Genomic DNA, 20226 nt, shown 5'->3' with positions numbered 1-20226 from the left:
GTTTGCGTAGAAAGGGGTGGCATCAGTGTGTCCCAGTAAGGACCCCTTGACTGCCCATGAGACCTGCTAAATCGACCCTGGGGAGATTCAGGACAAACACTCAAACTTAGGAGGCTCTAACCCTTATCATTTGGGAATAAATGATGATATGCTTTTTATAACCAATATGGCTTTAGTTTCCTTACTTGTCTCAACTACTTTTCTTCATGGAATGCTAAAATAGAACTACCTTGGGAAACTAAGCCCACTGTAAAAACAAAGTCAGGTTCTAGGGCTGTTCCTCCCTCATGATAACACGCCTAGAGAAAAGGATTTTAACTGCAGCAACATTTGTTTTTTTTTTTTTTTTTGGGTATTCAGTTCCCTTAAGTCTATAATAATTTATATTTGAAAAAAAAAAAAAAGAACTAGCAACTCATAGCATTAGTGTAATAATTTTATTAATAAAACGAACCCATAGGATTCAAACAAGTATACAAAGTATTTTTTTTTTCCTGTGGGTTAAATTGTTACACTTTTAATAATAAAAATAAGAAAGTTTTCATAGTTAACTTACCAAAAACATAACCCTTGCCTATTGTTTCTTATTGTGCAAAACAAAAACAAAGAGTTTTGCCCACAGAAGGATTTTGTGCACCAAAACATGCACATTTTCAATTTCAAAATTTCTGCATCAAAATGAAAATTCCAAGGCCACGTTTTTGTTTTTTCAAACTAAAGAAGGGCAAGAGGGGAATAAACAAGCAAATAACAGCAGCTAAATTTTTAATCTTCATTCCCAGGTATTTTCTGTTTCAATGTAGAATTCTCCACATTCATAAAATGATATCTTCAACCTACTGCTTACGGTCAGATATGCCAGTATCAGTTCGATAAGGCAAGTCACACCTTTTAGCTATTCTCTTAAGTCCTACAGAGATAGTTTCACTTCAATTTCACAGGATCACTTCAAGATTTATCTAAAAAGGTGACAAAACAATCCTAGTGAAGGATTCCTTTAAGTAGTTGCTTTTCTAGATGGAGCCAAATAATTAAACTTTCTCTCTCTCCATACTGGAGTTTGTTTCTTTCATTACGTTTTAGTATCATGGAGTCGAACAATGCTTTGACAAGGCATGAACTACAACTTAGAAGTCAATGAACAGTTGAAGATGATCTTTTCTAAAGTAAAAATCAACTGTGTAGACAACACTTAAATACACATTACCTGTTTAAAGATACACACACAAAAGAGCAAAATTCAAAAACCAAATCAAGGAATAATGTTTTGTGACAATTTCAGTAGCACAATTACTGGTCTAACAGTTTTGCATTGTGGTATAGTGGCTTACAATGAAAGAACTATGCAGGATGCTTCCATGATTGCAGAGAAGAGAGGTAAGCCCAGAGGGTGAAAAGCATACATTTGCCTAATGTGTGTAGAAAATTCCCTGATCAAATGGCCAACTAACTTTTAAATACAAAATTTAACCTTAGAAGAACTTTTCTATTTTTGGTGAACATTGATTGAAAGAAAAATCAATCACTCTGTTAAATGAAGTACAATATTCTGCAGGGGAAGCACCAGGGTTTCCAGATCAAACCCTTAGGACATGAAGAAAACCAAAGTACTCTGCTAGTTCAAAATCTCTATCACAGGAATCCCTGGCTCCCTTCCATGTGTCCAGAGATGCTCTCAGCTCACAAAGCCAACAGATGGAGGGAAAAGCAAGTGAACATGTGACCATGTAGGAGGGGAGCTGGGGACAGTAAAACACTGCTCAGACTTTTAGCAGAAACACAATCCTGTTGGTCTGAATATCCTGAGGTTAAAGGATAATAAAATATTGCACCAACACAATAAAGAAAAAATCACAGTTTAAACAGAATTACTGAAGAACTGGAATAATGTACAATGCAGTGACTGCCATCAGTAGACCTAGGTCTCTTGACAGGAATTAAAGTTGTGTCTTTTTTAAAAAATGGCACTCCTACCTTCTTTTGGTTTGGTGTTTATTTTGACATTCTCTTAGGTATACATATATTTACTTCCATTTAATGCTAACTTACTGAATTTTCCCCTTGGCCCAGTTTCATATTTAGTGATAGTTGCTGTAAACAGCAGTAACTCCAAAGAAGAGTACTCAAGGCGAGAGATTTAAAAACATATCTGATAACCCCATTAGAGGTAGGTTAGAAAAAGGCCTTTTATTTTGGACTGTGTAGTTATCAAGGCATCCTGCAGATGCAACCTTTTCTCTCACTTCTTTCTCTGACATGCTCCTAGGTGAATAAGATATGAGGAAAATCAAACATATATCCTGTTAAAGCACTTAAAGGGGGTAAAAAGTACAGCCTTCAACAAAATGTGTTTTCACACGAAATTCATCTTTCCCCTTTGAACCGACAAGCTTTTCAAGAAACCCTTTCTTGGTTTCATAATACTGTACTGCCAATTTATAAACTACGTTTTAGTCTACCCTTGAAAGAATGAAAACTGTAGTACTTCATTAGGACCTCATATGACCATGATCTCAAGAAAAGATACTTTCAATGTCTCTAGGCCTGAATATGATAGGAAATCATGAAGCACCCAAAACCTCAGGGTCTCACATTGTATTTGGAGTGGGCCATTTTCCTATTCATGCACACCCTTGTTTTGTTACCCTCTCCAAAATCAAGTCTTCCCCGCTTCAGTTCATATCGCCTTCATTCCACTCTTTAAAACGCCATGGGAAACTCCCACAGTGTTTCCACTGTTGACAGATTCCTTTCTCTCAGGTCAGCGCAGGCACCCTTTCACTTACTCTATAACCATCAGGACTTCCATTACATTCTGTGACTTTGCACATCTTCATCCCAGTTTTTAGCAGGGATATATATATGACCACCATATAAACTTGTGCAGCAATCCTGTCGGCCCACTAGAAATTTCTCACATTCTTTAATTCCTGTTGCCTTCAGTCTTGATATTCATTTATGTTTTCAAGTGAATCTTTCCTGTCTCTTTCCCAAAAAGGCAGAAGGAAAAGAACCAACGTTCTAATTTGATGATGAACACAGTGATTTCTGAAATATGTTCAGAGAATGAAGGAAACAGGCTGGGTCTCTTCTACATCGCTAGGATGTGGATCAACCTGCAAAAAAAGAGCAGACTGAGATTAGTGTTGTAGCATTATTTAAAATGATTCTAGTACCTATTTCTAATTACATGATGGTTATATGCCAAGTTGGTCAGACCCTGCTATTAGTAAGTCCCAGAAGGTGCTTAAGTTCTCTATATTCCATGGCCAAATAACAGACCTTAGAGGCAATCCACAATACTGTATATGATGCCACAGATCACGAGGAAAATAGTAAAAAAATCTGGCAAAAGAATCAGTGATAATCTATTACCACTGTATAAACAAATTTAAATGTATCCCTTACTAATTATGAGTCAGCAACAGATACTCTAATAAATGGATGACAAAAAATGATTTGAAAATAATACAGTAAAAGTCTAATTTTCTTTTGCTTTGCTTACCTCTGCATAAAGAGGTGGGGGTTGAAACCGGAATTCCTGTATACAGGCAAACATAGGACAGCACACTTCTCCCTCACAGTTAGGGGGCTGAGGGTAAGAAGGAATGTGTCTAGAGAATTCTTCCTCTGATACCACATCTGCATAATTTGGTGGTGCTGAAATAGAAATGAAGTTGGAGTAAGAAATCCACTCAAAAATTAATCTCAATTCTTAACTGTTACAAAAACAAGAAACAGCTAAATTTGAAGATAATATGGCATTCTTTCCCTCTAATCAGCAAAGTTTTATGCACATTACAATAAAAAATAGTTTCTCCCTTTATTAAACTACTACTAATAGATTATATTCTAGTCTCTTGAGATATAGGTAAACAAATATCACTGAACTATGACTACAGAAAATACGTAACACACCACACATTTGACTATTTTTCATTGTTTTCCTATTACAAATAGGAATTAGGAAATGTACATCTTATTCCTCAATCTGCTATCAGCAGCTTTGCATCCTAGATAAAGCTAAACGTTCAAAGCCGCTCCCAGGACTAACGCTTTATGATTTTTTAGTAGTAGGAATAAAGATACCAAGAGTAGCAGTACTAATCAACATTTGAGCACTTCATAGCTTATATATTCTGTTCTTAGATATTTTCTAGGTAAAACTTCATTATGAAAGAACACCAAAATATTTTACCTTCAGGCTGTTCTGGCAGGGTCAGTGTCAACCAGCTCATATCCATACTGAACTGGCTGGCAATGCTGGAGTTTCTGCTGCCAAAACCATTATATGGAATTGTACCAATCACTAATGGCAGTTCAAGCATCAATTTTTTAGCACCAGGAATGTGAATGTACACCTAATAAGCCAAAAAAAAAAAAAAAAAAGAGAGAGAGAGAGAAAGGAACAAATGTAAGTTACACCTCCAGTAGGTAGCCCAATTAATTTCTTTTTTCAAAGAAACAAATGCTTTTGTCAGCTGCCACCACCCTCATCACAATTCTCAACCGTCTTGATTAAACAAAATGAAGAGTACACAAAACATAGTGAATGCTCTGTGACAGAGAACTGTGTCCTTAACATGCATCATGGTAGGTTTGCATGGCTCATATAATAATTATAGAAAATTAAGGATATGTCTTCAATATAACAAACACCCTTTAATGCACCTCAATTCTTTTATGGCACTCTATTAAATCCCTTGTGGGGAATAGTTTTTTATTAAAAACAAGGGCCAATCTTCATACAATCCCCAATTGGTGTTAATGCTGAATATGCATAGTAACATGACATCAGTTATTGTCCATCATACACTTTTTTTTTTTAAAGAGCTTTGCTTACAGCTAAGGAATAGTCCACTCTGATAATGCAGCAATCCAGGATGGATGGAGTGACAGGTGGAATTTTGAGCGTTTTCCCATTCCATGTGTCCGTGCTCCCGGAAGCGATGTGGTTTCCTCGCACATTGGCAACCATGTGTCGAATGGTCTTTGTTTTTCCACTAGCCAAATACGTCTGGGTTTGGAAAATAGCAGCCTTTGGAACAATCAGACGAGAGGAACAATTCTCTATTTCTGCATAGATTGGAATAGCTTCTCCTAAAAAGAAAACAAAACCAGGGAGGATTCAGAGACTCTTTAAAAACTTCTCACCACAGTGGATTAGGGCCATATAGCTGAAATGTTCCAACATCACTTTAACAAATTGAGAAGCTTTGATGGAAAACATATTGTAAATTCAAGCCAGAGAAATAAAAATTCACTGCAGGTTGTGGTAGATCTTATTTTCTAATTATTGCATTATTGACTTTTCTAATGTAGCAATATTGCATTAGCAATTCTAAAGATATGTAAATGACCAGTGTCTATATAAATTAGGATAAGACATACAAATAAATGATTCAGGACTATGTTAAGTATAAAAGATCACTAACAAACTCATTAGTGCTTATCAAATTAAAATCTGCCCAAGAGGAGAACAAAGCCTTTGCTTTTAAGGAATTAATAATGTTAAGGCACAGAAAGAATCAACGGATGGACTAGGCAAGTTTTATAACATTATGGCTCCACATCATACCATTCCATACTGAATTCCTTTCCAACAAGTTCGAATCCTGAAGCAGGGGCCAAATCCACTGCTGGAAATGGGCCCTTCACTATTGGCAGTTCCAGTAACAATCTGATTGTTAAGTTTGTTAATATACTACATTCCAGTCCCAAGTATTTGCATATATCAAGCCAGCAAGGAATCAGAATGTCTAATAGCATTTCATACTCCAATAGTTCTCTTCTTAGCAATACAACCCCGGAGATTCTTTTGCAACATTAAAATCAGATGCTGGCATTTTCTCATTCCTCTAGTTATATTCTTTGTTACTAAAGTAACAGGATCGAAGTCAGAAAAAAACAGGAGTTTGACTGGAAACAATTCCTCCATTTAAAAATACTTAAATATCAATTATTTATATTAAAAATGTATCACTACTCATGTTTTAAAATACTATACATGTCATACAATTACAAAAAACACTATTTAAAATCACTTAAAATTAGCTAAGAAGATGAATGAAATCTTTCATTTGGACTTTCAAGCATTTTGCTTACCATTACAGTATCCCTTTCTTTCAATTTTGGCACTCAGCGAGACTGGACCAGAAGTGAAAAACCAACAGCCAACCATTTTCTCTTGAGTTTTCAATACAGGGGTCTTGAAAATTTCAAACAATAAAACAACCTTAATTAGGCCACTCTGGAGAACTCATATAACTTAAAATTATGTCTTTCTTCACAGAATGGTAGTAAAGAAATACCAAAAAATGAATAAAACTTTCTTATCCTTATGTAACATATTAGGCCAAATATGCACAAAAACACAGGGTGTTAAGACTCCCCCTTTTAGGAAAATCACAGTGAATTTTCAGATTCAAAAATTAGCATGACACCATTTTATTTTATCCTGAAGTAATTATGTTTCCAGGAAATAATATACCATGTTTTTTTTAAAAAATCAAAAGCTGTATTAGTACTTATAAACATGACAGAATTATTTTTAAGACTTTATATACAAAAGTCAGGTGGAAGGATAAATGATATAAAAATAAAAAATAAAAAAAATCAGAACATTATATTTATTTTGGCATTTAATAAGTGGAATAATCAAACAGCCTTTTCCCATCACTTACTTCAAAATGCATTATCAGGCAGAAATTTCATGTGTTCTTAATTTGGAATGGTTTTGGGGTTTTGTGTAATAGTGCAATAACGTGTAGTGTTAACAGATCTGAAAAGCTTATTAAATATACTATCTCACGATAGTATTCTATTCTATAGTGTCAAGAGAAGTTACTACAAGATTTACAATGTTCAGTTTACAAGTTACACACACCAAAGCTTTCTGTAAAACCCAGTTACTTGCAATATTTTTTCTTTATTTATACAAAGAATAGTAAGGGATCAACAGTGTCTGTTTTTAGCAAAGACAAATCCCTTTAAATCAATTCCTGCAATGGTCATAAAAACTTTAAGAATATTTAACCTGCCAATTCTAAGTAGTTTTAAAAAATACAAGTTACTTAGCATCACCAATTTTCAAAAATGGTTTTAAAGCAGCTGTTAAAAAGTCATAGCTATAAGCCAGGCCAGCTGGGTGCTGGCTATTTTATGATTCTGACCACAAGAGGCCATGTAACCACAGCATATCTGCTATCCTTTCATAATCTAAAGGTGAACATTAAATTCTATTTCTCTTTCATGCGAAAATAAGACTTAAACAACAACTTTTTAACTGCTAGCTTTTTCCTTGTCTTTCAAAAACACAGGCTAGAAAAACCTCCAACATGAAAAATACATCTTTGTCACATCAGTATCGTGATGGAAAGTTTAAATTATCTCAGTATTTTCTATGAAGTAAAAAAAATCATTCATTCATATTTAAATGAAGAACCATTAGGTCCTAGTAGCTATCATGAAAGTACAAGGTATAATTTTATATTATTTTGATAATATGGGTTTAGATAAAAGAATCTAGCTCATTAGCTCCCATCTTGCCTATTCTGTTGTTACTTATAGCCTGATCTTTCTTATCAGTCTACAGTATTTCTGGTGATTATTAGAAGTTCAATGCTTTAATGTGGCCAAATCTGTCATAAGGAAATGATAAGTGAAAGGATCTCGGCGGCAGCTGCATGCACTTACTTAATGTTAGAAAATGACATGCAAAATGGAAGGATACATAGCATAATGGCCTGAGCTTCAATAACAGGCTGAGCATGATTAATACTCTTCCATAATTACTGTTCCTCAACCTGCTATTATTGAGGAGTTTAGAATACCCCAGTCCTGTAAATGTGGCCACTCTGGTAAAAGTAACTACTCTCTATGTGTGCATTATTGTTATTAAGCCTTATTAATGCATTTCAAGCCTGTGTAACTTTTTGGCAAAAGAAGCCCTGAACAGCAGGGACATAATCAATAGTATTAACACACACAATTTGTAATTTGTCCAACCTAGAATCATATATTTATAGTGAATGCCTTTGGGTTACAAGATTGTGTTTTCTAAGCCATCAGAAAGTGACAGGACCGACTACCAGTAAACTGGCTAAATATAGATCCCACTGTTGAAAGGAAGGAGGAAGGGAGGGAAGGAGGAAGAGAAGGAGGAAGAGAAAAAGGAAGAACTTACTAGTAATGCTGGTGTGTTGACATCGACATGACTAACAACCTGCAGTTCCCTCTTTACACTCTGATCAGGTACCTTGGGTCGTTCCAACACTGCCCGGACACAGTACTGAATGCTTCCATATTTCCCAGTAAACGAGGTGACCAAAGGTCTGAAACCAACCAAAGACATTAATTATGAGTTTACTTTCAGTTAAACATAGCCAAAAAAAGCATGGTTTAAACTGTTTTAGGTTGGAAATAAAAAATGAGTAAGTCTATTTAGGGACTATTCAGTATAAACATGCATACTTGAGAATCAGAAGATACCTCGCAGTGATACGTTCAGATGGACATATTGCAGAGAAAGATAACCACAAAATTATACAGTTTCACTTACTCAGATGGAAGTTGAAAGCGAAATGGAAATTCATGTTTTCCAGGCTGTAATAAAATGATGCCTTCACCTATAAGAGATTGTATTTTATTTTAATGAAGGATGGTTAGTATTAGATCAAGAGTTTTCACAATGTAAGTAATTTTTTGAAGGAAGTTTTTCTTGCTACAAAATGTACCATATTCCAAAAGTTTATTAAACAAATGTACAGAATTAAATTTGAGTGTGTGTGTGTGTGTATGTGTGTGTATGTGTTTGAGCGACGGGGTCTTGCTCTATTGCCCAGGCCAGAGTGCTATGGCCTTGAACTCCTGGGCTTAAGCAATCTTCCTGCCTCAGACTCCCAAGGAGCTGGGACTACAGGCATGTGCCATGGTTCTTGACTAATTTTTAGTAATTCTTTCCAGAGATGGGGTCTTGCTATATTGCCCAAGCTGGTCTCAAACTCCTGGCCTCAAATGATTCTCCCACCTTGGACTCCCAAAGCACTAAGCTTATAGGGGTGAGCTACTGCACTTGGCCAGTTTTTACCAAGTACCATAACACTCACACGTACATACACACATATATTCCATTCTCAAATAGGCCAATTACTAAAGTGCTAAGGCTTAGAACTCCAACATACATATATATGTGTATATGGATATGTATATTTGTGTGTGTGTGTGTATATGTAAAAATCACAACTGCTTACCCCCATTCTATTATACTAATGGGAAATACCAATATTAAATTGGACCAAAAACGAATTTAGCAAGACAGATTTATTCTGGGTATACCAGAAACATCACATTGAGTATTCTTTGAGCAGAAATGGAAAAGGGAGTGAAAACTTTATGAATATTGTTAATATTGGGTATAACACAAAACAGCCAAACCAACAAGACAAGCTATTAAGCAAGTCATGTATGTATCCTTGAGCTCTCCTGACTAACAAAGAGTTTCTTGGTGGCTAACTTGGGAATACAGAAAGGGCTTTACCAAGCATGGCCAGGGCCCTTTTCTCAGCTTTGGGTTACCAGCTCCATTTTATTTCATGCAGAAGCTTATCATTGGATTGTGAGAAGGCCAAAATGCAGGGTGTGGAGGGACTTTGTAAGGCCAGAGGCAACACTGAAACCTGTGATGAAGGTACTAAGACAATCTGTTTAATTCAGATCCAAAGTAGACTTTGTGGCTTTCACGGTTGGTCAGGAGGCTCTCTTGAAAGACTTACACACTCTCCTTTCATTTCATGCTCAGATTTAATATTGAACTCCCTTATTGTGGATAAGATAAATAAGATGAAGAAATGGGAACACAGAGAGAACTCTGAGATTTGCCTGGTCATCTGACACTAAAATGAAGATTTCTACTTTATCCATTCACTAAAAAAAATTAAAGAAATCAGTAGTGAAATGGGAATTTTTTATCCCTTAAATAAAAAACAGAGTTTTATTTTATGACCTTAACCAAGTCAGCTGACATTTCAACTTTGTACTTTTAGAAAATAGGAACACATTACTGACCCATTAAGTCTTCTGAATCTATGCCCAATTTTTAATGTGTTGACATCAAGGGCGATAAAAAAGTGACACACCTGCCACTTAAGTCAATTTGAATACTCCACAGGTGGGTGACTGGAGGCAAAGTGAAGAACAAGTCACAGGGGCATGAGATCATGTTAAATTCAGTGGCAGGGCGAGTCCCAGTGGCTGAGGTGTACTCAGGAAGGTTGCAGCAGAGCTACAGTACCAGGGACCAGGGAAGCATCTCAACCTGATGGCTGTGGAGTGAAAGGCTCAAGGCAACGCCAGTGCTCCTAAAGGAGCTGGGCTGAAGTTCTAATTTGAAATTATTAGATTACAGAACATGACCAAGTATTTACAAATATTTTGAAGTATGTATTTCATTTGAGTTTAAAATGCATAGTGATTAGATTTCAGGCACTGTGGATAATCCTCAAATAGACCAGGGGAGGAAAGGAGATTACATGCTTGTACACAAGTAATTACCATAGAGTGCTAGAACCTAGAGCATTTACAAAGGAACAGGGGTGGGCCCAATATCTTCAGGACCTGAGGGCTGGAATGGAGACAGGTAGGAAGGGAAATTTAGATAAGGGAATAGCATGAGGAAGAGCATAGCAGACATGTGTGGGGAACAGAGTTACCCAGGATGCTGAAGAGAATGAGAGATGAAGTTCCCCTTTCATTAAGAAACAAATCGACATAGGAGACATATCATTTAAAATGAGACTTTCAACTATCTCAAAACATAAACAGGAAAAAGAAATGGAAAAACTGATAAAAATGGGTTATAATATTTGGAATTCAATCTTTGTTTTCTTTTCCTCTTTCTCAATTTTTTTTTTTTTTAATGTAAAAGGTTCACAAGTTGAACCATGTGCCCAATTCTGCTCTGCACCAACCGCTCATTATTTCTGTCTTGTATACTGAGCCCTACAAAGTCACAGAAAGATGTTTCAATCACTAATGGTCTTACAGCCAAAGCTCATAATTAAAGGTTTTGGTGAGCCGTGGGATGCAGAAGACCATTACAGAGGCAGAGACTGGGGCTCAGGAAGAGCGACTTGCATAACGTCACACTGCTGGTGGGTGATGGAGAACTGAAACCAACTCTCTGATACTGTCTTGTCTTTCTACTACAATTTCTCAACAAAAATATGAACAAAAGCAATCACAATGATAGCAAGTAGTTGAATTAGATTAAGGATGTCAAATAATTATCTGGAGAGCATTTGTGAAAACAGATCCCAGTGCTACATAACATGGATTTCTAAAAATCTCCTTAGGTGATTGAAACACAGCCAGGTTTTGTAATGAAATGACCCCAGAATACAGACTGTGTCAAGATGCTAACTTCTTCCAAGCTATAGATATTAGGGGTGACTTATTTTTTTTCCTCAGCTTGTACTATGGTCTTAAGCAAAATGTAATTGTGCCAATATGTGCTATGATACATTCTAAAACAAGTTTAAGATTTTCAAATTGTCTAGCTTTTACATTCTGTTCCATGTGTATATATGTGCGTGCATGTGAGGAATAAACATCTGACTTGTGAATTAAAAAACTATTTGTTAGCCCAGATTTTACCAAAGCAGTTTTTTATTGCTAATTCCAGGTTCAACTGTTTTTAATTTTACATCTATTTACTCAGCAGTTACAGGCCCAGGGATAGAGTCCAAAGTCCTGGACAAAAATGAATGTATGTCTCTCTCCCAATGTCCTTGACTCCATTCAGCCATCTTGCAAATTGTGTTGTCTGCTTCCACTGGGGCCTGGATTGATCCTGGAAGCAATACTGAGGAAAGGGCATGAAGGAGTAAGAACTAGCACTAACACACTGTCGCCATTGATCCAAAAGGCAGTTTTGATTCCAAATACGGTTTTCCTCACTACAATTTTGGGATCACTCAGATGATCATTTACCTTGAGGACTTCGCTGTGTCCACAGTAGGATAAGGCAAAACCACATATTCTATTATATTTTGTATAAGACATAGTACATAAATATAATGCGTTCGCTCTTCAAGGAGAGGAGGTACATACTATCGTTTTACTTGATAGATAAAAGCTCGTGGCATAAAGGTAAAAGTTTAAACTAGTTTTCATCCATGAAATAAGAGTAAGACTCATGGTTCTTAGTATTTTCGTGACTAAAGGGATCCAATTTTTGGTATCTAATATTAATAAAACACTTATGTAATGTGTCCCCACATGGGTACTTCTGGAAAAGTCTACACTATGAACTGGACCTCACCAAAGTGAGCAGGAAGGGAAATTCAGACATGCCCAGATGGCCTTGTCTCTAAAGGCATTTTGAGTGGAGAGAAGTGGAGGAGAGGGGAAGAAGTGGGTAGGAAGGGAGGAGGAGGATGGGGAGGAAGAGGATGCAGAAGAAACAGCAGCAGTATCAGGTACAGGCACAACTCTTACTAAGTGGCCCTGCTCCCCAGAAGAGGGAAACCAAGCATGATGGTCAAGTCTAGAAAACACTTCCTTTGAACTCCTACCCCTCAGGAACTACTTCCCTATTCCCAACACCAAATTTCTGCTAATTCATCATGAACCAAGAACGTGTCCAGGATACGGAGGAGTGGAAGCCATAAGACACGGGCACCGCAGAATGTAACCTCATAGCCGCCGGTTTCACCGTCCCTTCCTCGACCACAAAGAACAGGATCTAGATTTTTGGATCCCCCACTGTCCAATCACAGGTTCCCACCGCACCCAATGGCCCCCCTCCTCTCGCGGTCCTAGAAAATCCCGAGCCACTGGTCCCGGTCAGGCCCGGCGGGCAAGGGGCGGGGCGCCAGGTAGAGCTGCGCACCCAGGACGTGCGGTCTCTTCTTACCCGCGAGGCTAGGCCGGACCCCACCCCCGGAAGCCCGCCCTGATCTCACCTGCCAGGTGGGCATCCCGCCGGCACGCGGCCTCCCGGCCCCTCCCCGGCCCCGTAGCCTGGCGGGGGAACCCCAGGTGCTCGCCTGCGCTTACCGGCCGGGGGCTCCCGCAGGCTGAGGCGCACGTTCAGGTACTCCACCTCCGAGAAGACAGCCAGGGCTGAGGCGCTGGCCGAGGCGCAGGGGCCGGCGCTCGGGCCCCAGGCGGCGGTGGCGCGGCCCTGGGCCTCCAGGCGCAGCGCGCGCAGGGCCACCGGCTCGGACGCCTCCAGCAGCACGTGCCCGGCCACCGTCTCGCCACTGGAGTAGCAGCCCTTGCGCTCGTCCTCGAACACCAGACCCAGGCTCTTTACGCGGCCCTCGGCACCCACGGCCGCCGCGCACCCAGCCTCGCCGCCCATCCCGCCGGGCGACTCGTCCCTGCCCCTGAGGTCGGCAGAGACCCGGAGCCGGGGTCGCGAGCACAGCGGCACCGCTGTCACAGGCGCTCGCGGCAGACTCAGGCCGCGGCGGCAGCCGTGTGGTACCCGATGGAGCACCGGCTTGCCGAGGGGCCTGTCGCTTTAACAAACCCAGTTGGGGCTGGAAAAGGGCCGGGACAGCCCACCCCCGGCGGGCGGCCATAGGTCAGTTGCGAGCCCTGCTTCTTGCTGATTTGTTGTAGATGGTCACTGAGTCATTTCATTGGCGCTCCTACGCGTGGGTTGGCGCAGGAAGGCCGTGCGTGATCAAGCAGTGTTGGCCAATCGGGAGGCTCCGGCGTGCACGTGCACAGGCCGTTTACTGGCTGAGGCCAGGCACAGTCCTGGAGCCCAGGCCAATAGCGAGGCGGTGCGCCCATGTGGACAGACAGTGGGAAACAATATCTGTCAGGGAGGGGGCGGAACAGGGTTATCTCCGGCTCTCAGCGTGTCAGCCGTTCCCATGGTTACGAATGGGGGCGGGGTTTCTAGCAGCGTAAGGACTTTGCAGGAGCCACTGGGTTCTCCCTAGAGCATGAAGTTGTGGCTGTAACTGGCTTGTGTTTATGATTACATCTGCAATACTCAAGAGGAAATAGATGCTCTGCGAAATGGAACTCGGCAATATTTCCTTTTGAGATCTTGGGGGCCGGCCGCATCGGGACTTTAATGAATGACTTGGAATCTTCTAACCTCCAGATTTTTGATCCCCGCCTCTCCCAGGTTTCAGAATTCCCAGACTACGTAAGAGCCATAGATAAGAAAAATGAGGGTTGTGGTTTTAAACCTGATATGTCCCCTAAGGAGTTCTCTTCCTAAGCTCCGCAGTATCGCTGTTAGGAATAGCTGGAACTCTGATTCTTCCTGCTGTAAATAAGGTCATGAATCACATTGTTTTTGAACAACATCTGTCACTCAAGTTTCTGCCCCACCCAAAGTTTCCTGACATCAGTATCATATCCACAAAAATTTCCAATTGCCTTGATGACTTGTTCCCCACGCCCGCGGTTCCTCTGGCTTGTCCTGTTACATTTGCCTTTTTAACTTTACAGTTTTTTTCTCTGTTCTGTTTTTTACCATCTTGCATAGCTTGTCATTAGCTGGCCATCATTTTCTTAACTTTTAAGTTGTCCCCTTATTGACATGCCACGTTTGTGAGCTGTTATGTATTGATTAATCTCACAATGAAATTTAACAGTTTTCCTAAAGCAAAAAAACCTCAAAGGTTTAAAGGTTGCTCTACTACCCTCGTTGAGTTTAGATTATTAATGTGGAGCTTTAATAAAGTTCTATAAGTTCACAATTTCCTTATTACCTCTCAGAGAAAGTGAAAAAGTCCCAAATTAGGCTCTGTATAAAGTTCTGAAATAGTGGTTCTTCTCTGACCATTTCATCTAGAATAACTCCCAACATGCTCTTACTCTGCCTACTTTTTTAAATAACACAACCTGACCTTACATATTTATCTGTGTATTATCCATTCCACTCATTTGAAACACAGAACTTGGAGTGAATGATGTATCCGAACCTTGTAGTATTATTGGCTCTGCAATACATGAATAGTGTTCTGCCTCTTATTCTACTAAACTTTCACTGTCTCCAGGCAATGGTTCCCTCCAAATTAAGTGGCTGGGAGAGGGAGAAAAGGACAATGGCCCTAACAGTGACGAAAGGACAAAATGGCAGATTTTGCATTCCGTATTGGGAAAGACCAGACTCATTGTTCTCATTTCAGTTAAGAACAGTTTTGGCTGGCCCGGCCCTGTGGCTCACGCCTGTAATGCCAGCACTTCGGGAGGCCGAGGCGGGCAGATCACGAGGTCAAGAGATCGAGACCACCCTGGCCAACATGGTGAAGCCCCGTCTCTACTAAAAATACAAAAATTAGCTGGGTATGGTGGCTGGCACCTGTAGTCCCAGCTACTTGGGAAGCTGAGGCAGGAGAATCTCTTGAACCCGGGAGGCAGAGGTTGCAGTGAGTCGAGATTGCACCACTGCACCCCATCCTGGGTGAGAAAGTGAGACTCCGTCTCAAACAAACAAAAAAAACCACACATTCTGCCTTTAAAAATATTTCTTGTTTACTAGACGAAAAGATCAATAGTAGAGTATGGACCCTTCGGGTTGATTCATCAGAATCCTTTTATCTTTCTCCTTCACGTACTCTGCTGCCTTCATGGTAGTAGAGAATTACCACAACTCTAAGTGTCTCCTTCTCTTCCTTAACAACAGAGTTCAAGACATAAAGCAAGGGAGGGTCTGCAAACAAACAAAAATTCTCTCTTCTCTCAGAAAGAAGATATATTTATATCCTAGATTCATTGGCCAAAACTGAGTCATATGTACACCTATAGATTATTGACTGGCGAAAATAAATAGGATATTTACAATTCACTTAGGCCAGTGATTCTTCTCTGGGTGCTGAACACAATCAGAGCTCTGTTAACAAGGAAGAGGGGCAAATGGCTGTCGAGCAGTCAACATTGTTGAGCCATTCGAGTGGTTTAAGTGCGTCTGGCCAAATTTGCTATAGAGCAGAGCTGCCCCAGCCAGACCTTAAGAGGATATTTAAATAAAAAAATCTTCTATAACCAGAGAGAAGGTAATTTATATGGTGACTCAACTCATTCACAGATAAAATTCCATTTTCGTTGTGTATACATTACAATGAATATTCAAGTTCAGCTATTATTAATATAGCAGCATATGACAGTTAAAAAAATCCGATCTGACAATCTCTTTTAATTGGCGTGTTTACCATTTACATGTAATGTGATCTTTAACAACATTGGTGCTACAACTTGTGTTCCCAAAATTTATATGCTGAAATCCTAACGCCCAAGATGATGGTATTAGGAGGTAGGGCCTTTGGGAGGTGATTAGGCCGTGAATGCCAGGGCCCTCATGAGTGGGATTAGTGCCCTTACAAGAGGCCGGAGAGAGAACCCTCGCTCCTTCCACCATGTGAGGATGTAGAAGGCACCATCTATGAAGACGCAGGCTGCTGTGACTTATATATGGTTTGTCCACACCAAAACTCATATTGAGATTTGATACCCAATGTGGCAGAGTTGGGAGGTGGGACCTAGTGGAAGGTGTTTGGGTCATTGGAGTGGATCCCTCATGAATAGCTTAACACCCTCTGGCAAGAGTGAGTGAGTTCTTGCCTTCATGGGACTGGACTGGTTCTCACTCGAGCAGGTTGGTAAAATGAGTGTCATCTATTTCTCTCTCTTATTTCTTCTTTCCACATATGATCTCTTTGTACATGCCTGCTCCCCTTCTGCTTTCTGTGGTGAGTGGAAGCGGCCTGAGTTCCTTACCAGATGCAGCTGCCCAATCTTAAAACTTTTTGGCCACCAGAATCGTGAGTTAAATTAACCTCTATACATATATTTTATATATATATAGGTTTATATATAAATATATATAAAACCTAGCCTCAGGATTCTGTTTATTTAGCAGCACTAAATAGACTAAGAGCCTGGGTGTGGTGGCTCATGCCTGTAATCTCATCACATTGGGAGGCCAAGGTGGGCAGATTGCTTGAGCTCAGGAGTTGAAGACCAGCATGGGCAATATGACAAAACCCTGTCTCTACAAAAGATGTAAAAATTAGCCAGGCATGGTGGCATGTGCCTGTAGTCCCAGCCACTTGGGAAGCTGAGGTAGGAGGACTGCTTGAGCCCAGGAGGTCGAGGCTGCAGTGAGCCAAGATTGTGGCACTGTACTCCAGCCTTGGTCACAAAGTGACACACTATCTCAAAACAAAACAAAACAACAATCACCGCCAGATGAAAACACAGGTCCTCATGGGACACCAGATCTTCTGGTGCCTTGATCTTTTGACTCTGTAGTCTCTAAACTATGAGAAATAAATATTTGTTGTTTATAAGGCACCTTGTTTTATGGCATTTTGTTATAACAGCCTGAACAGACTAAGACAGTTGGTTTTATATGTGTCATTTTATTATTTGCTTTGGTTGTGACTTCATCGGTGTGTCTGTGTTTTTTTATTCTTTTTTTCGTGCCTTCATTTTGATTGTTTGAACATCTTTTAGTAATCCATTTAAATTTATCTTTTTTTTTTACTTAATATATATTTTTAGCAGTTGCTGTAGGAATGACTGCCCTTCCCCTTTTATGCTATAGCTGTCATGTGTATTACATCCACATATATTAAAATTTACATTTGTACGAACCTCAGAAAACCCACCAGACAATTTTACATTTTATGTTTATGCTACTCTCAAGGCATAAACATAAACATGGGGGAAAAGAGACAAATCTTCCTTACAGCAGAATCCCAAGTAATTTATATAGGTTCTCCTCCTACTCACTTTGAGTGGGTGCTAGACCTAGTGACTTGCTTTCAACCCAACAAACACTCTTTGGACCAGGTGATGAAGACTAACATCACCAGTGATAAGTTCTGTTGATAGCGTGTACCTCTCATATGATGTTAGGTAAAGGGCACTTCACTTCTTTGATATTTTACCCTCAAACCGTAAGTCCAGTCTAAGCATGAGCAAAACATCAGAAAAACCCAATTTGAAGGACATTCTACAAAATATTCAATGCATACGCCTCAAAATTCTTAAGGGCGTGGAAAATAAGGAAAGACTGAGAAACTGCCATTGAGCAGAAAAGACTAAGCTGATGTGATGACTAAATGCACTATGGCATCCTAGATTGGATCCTGGCACAGAATAAGAACTTCAGTGGAAAAACTAGTGAATCCAAATAAAGCCTAGTTTAGTTAACAGTTATTGGTATTAGTCTGTTTCACATTGCTGATAAAGATATACCTGAGACTGAGTAATTTATGAAGAAAAAGAGATTTAATGGACTCACAGTTCCACGTGGCTGAGGAGGCCTCAAAACTATGATGGAAGGAGAAAGGCATGTCTTACATGGCAGCAGTCAAGAGAGAATGAGAGCCAAGCAAAAGGGGAAACTCCTTATAAAACCCTCAGATCTCATGAGACTTATTCACTACCACAAGAACAGTATGGGAGAAACCACCCCATGATTCAATTATCTTCAATTATGGCCCTCCCACAACATGAGGAAATTATGGGAGCTACAATTCAAGATGAGATTTGGGTGAGGACACAGCCAATCCATATCAGTAATGTACTCATATAGGTCTCTTAGCTTCAACACACGAACTATGGTAATGTAAGATGTAAATAATGGGGGAAACTGAGTGAATGTGTACAAGATCTCTCTGTACTATCTTTGCAACTTTTCTGAAAATATAAAATTTTTCGAAGGTAAAATTTATTAAACAACAATCAGACCTACTTCCCCAAACTCTCCTGCTTGTAGATACCATTTTTTCCTCTTACTCTGGATGAAAGATAGATTTGTCTCTAAGCTTTTGCTGCTTGTGCCCTCTGGTAGTTCCCCACTGGGACCGCCCTTGGTTCAAAGCCAGGAGGTAATAAAAGAGAAAACTCTACACAACATTTACTCTTGTTACAGTTTGCACTTCAGATTTTGACCTCCCTCCCCAAACCACCTGCTAATGTTATTGGTGCTGAGATAATTGCTTTTATGATTATTATTTTCAGAATTCTGGTTATGATCACTAGGAGAGATAGACTGTAATGTTTTAACTCTATATTTTCCAATACCAGAAGTTCCAGTTTATCTTTTCAGACTCTTGAGATTTTATGAAGGTAATTGAATCACAGCATAAGTATTATACCAATGCTTATTCATTATCTTTTTGCGTGGTGCATGCATTCATCTTACTATTGCTTAGATTTTTTTTTATCTTGTAAATTTGTGTTCGCACACACTTCAGTTTTAATTGGGGGACTATATCTGTATGCTTATCGATGTTGGAAATTCATTATGGCCCAAATTCCAGTTTCACAATTTCACAGTTGGAGATAGTTTGCAAAGAAAATATCTGTAGAAAGGAGAAGACCTAATCTTTATTAAGCACCCACTGAACTCCAGTTCAGATGTTCAACATAAACAATCCTATTCCAACTCGTAAAAAGCTCTGGAAGTGCATCTTGGGATAGAGGTGTGAATTAACAGACAAGGCTCCCAAGGTTCAGAAAGATGGGCCATGTGTCTTGCTTCATTTTCCACAGCCAGTAAGTCATTTTCCACAAACCAAAGGCTACCTGTCTTGTTTTCACTATACTGCCTTCGAGGTTAAAGGGGAAAGAAAACAGAAGGAAGGGAAGAAGGATGGAAGGAAAAGGAGGAAGGGAAGAAGATGAACTTATCAGTAGACAGGACAGATGTTCACCAGTTCCTGTGTGAGTTCTTTGCCATCATGGTTATTTGCACTGTTGACACTGAGGTACTGTCCTCTGAGTTACTAATACTTTACTGGAAATGGTTATCCCTGTACTAGAGCACTCCATGTATCCTCATGCCTAAATTTACTCTCCCCCATCTCCCCAAAATGACTCTGGCAGCTGAGGAAGAAATAACAGAGATTTTTTACTTGAAGGAAAGTTTGAAGGAAAAAAGGGTGTGGGGAAGAAGACAACTAAGAACAGGACAATAAAACAAACAAACAGACAAAAAAAAATATGAAAGCATTGAAGACAGTTTTTGTTTCAGTTCTTATTTTGATGAAGAGACAGGTTACTATAAGGACTCAGGATCCTTTTGCTAAAGGTATCTTACTCTGAATAGCAGAAAAGGTTCTGCCTTCTTATGTCATGGTTTACACATACATAATATAGTTGTATTGCAATTACAACAGAATGAACAGAATGAGGAAAGAGTTCCCATGAATGAACTAATAGTAGATTGCATTGCCATTACTAAAA

The 20226-nt window shown here is 39.5% G+C and overlaps 1 protein-coding gene and 1 long non-coding RNA gene across 5 annotated transcripts in view; one reads left to right on the top strand and one right to left on the bottom strand.

The window, feature by feature from the left end:
* Positions 1 to 418: 418 nt before the first annotated feature.
* LOC100997457 (arrestin domain-containing protein 4) lies at positions 419 to 13601 on the bottom strand. Of its 2 annotated transcripts, XM_003901423.3 has the most exons (8): positions 13057 to 13521; positions 8561 to 8627; positions 8186 to 8333; positions 6106 to 6208; positions 4844 to 5100; positions 4199 to 4361; positions 3506 to 3660; positions 419 to 3116 (listed from the first exon to the last, which is right to left on the bottom strand). In XM_003901423.3, the coding sequence occupies exons 1-8, from the start codon at positions 13361 to 13363 to the stop codon at positions 3060 to 3062; spliced, it is 1257 nt and encodes a 418-aa protein (XP_003901472.1). In that variant the 5' UTR covers positions 13364 to 13521; the 3' UTR covers positions 419 to 3059. The 2 variants fall into 2 exon arrangements, with proteins under 2 accessions (XP_003901472.1, XP_031517714.1); XM_031661854.1 differs by lacking the exon at positions 8561 to 8627 and having other exon boundaries at positions 13057 to 13601.
* A 14-nt stretch (positions 13602 to 13615) lies between these two features.
* LOC103886070 overlaps positions 13616 to 20226 on the top strand; it is a 64951-nt gene continuing 58340 nt past the window's right edge. For 2 of the 3 annotated variants that reach the window (XR_002523228.2, XR_002523226.2), the window contains exons 1-2: positions 13616 to 14167; positions 16724 to 16790. This is a non-coding gene — a long non-coding RNA (uncharacterized LOC103886070). The remainder of the gene's footprint in view (positions 14168 to 16723; positions 16791 to 20226) is intronic. The other variant, XR_002523227.2, reaches the window with a different exon arrangement.

Source organism: Papio anubis, unplaced genomic scaffold (assembly GCF_008728515.1).
Source record: "Papio anubis isolate 15944 unplaced genomic scaffold, Panubis1.0 scaffold268, whole genome shotgun sequence".
NCBI classification, from domain to species: Eukaryota; Metazoa; Chordata; class Mammalia; order Primates; family Cercopithecidae; genus Papio; species Papio anubis.
Note: the sequence above shows the minus strand (reverse complement) of the source record. Positions and strands in the feature narration are given on the sequence as shown.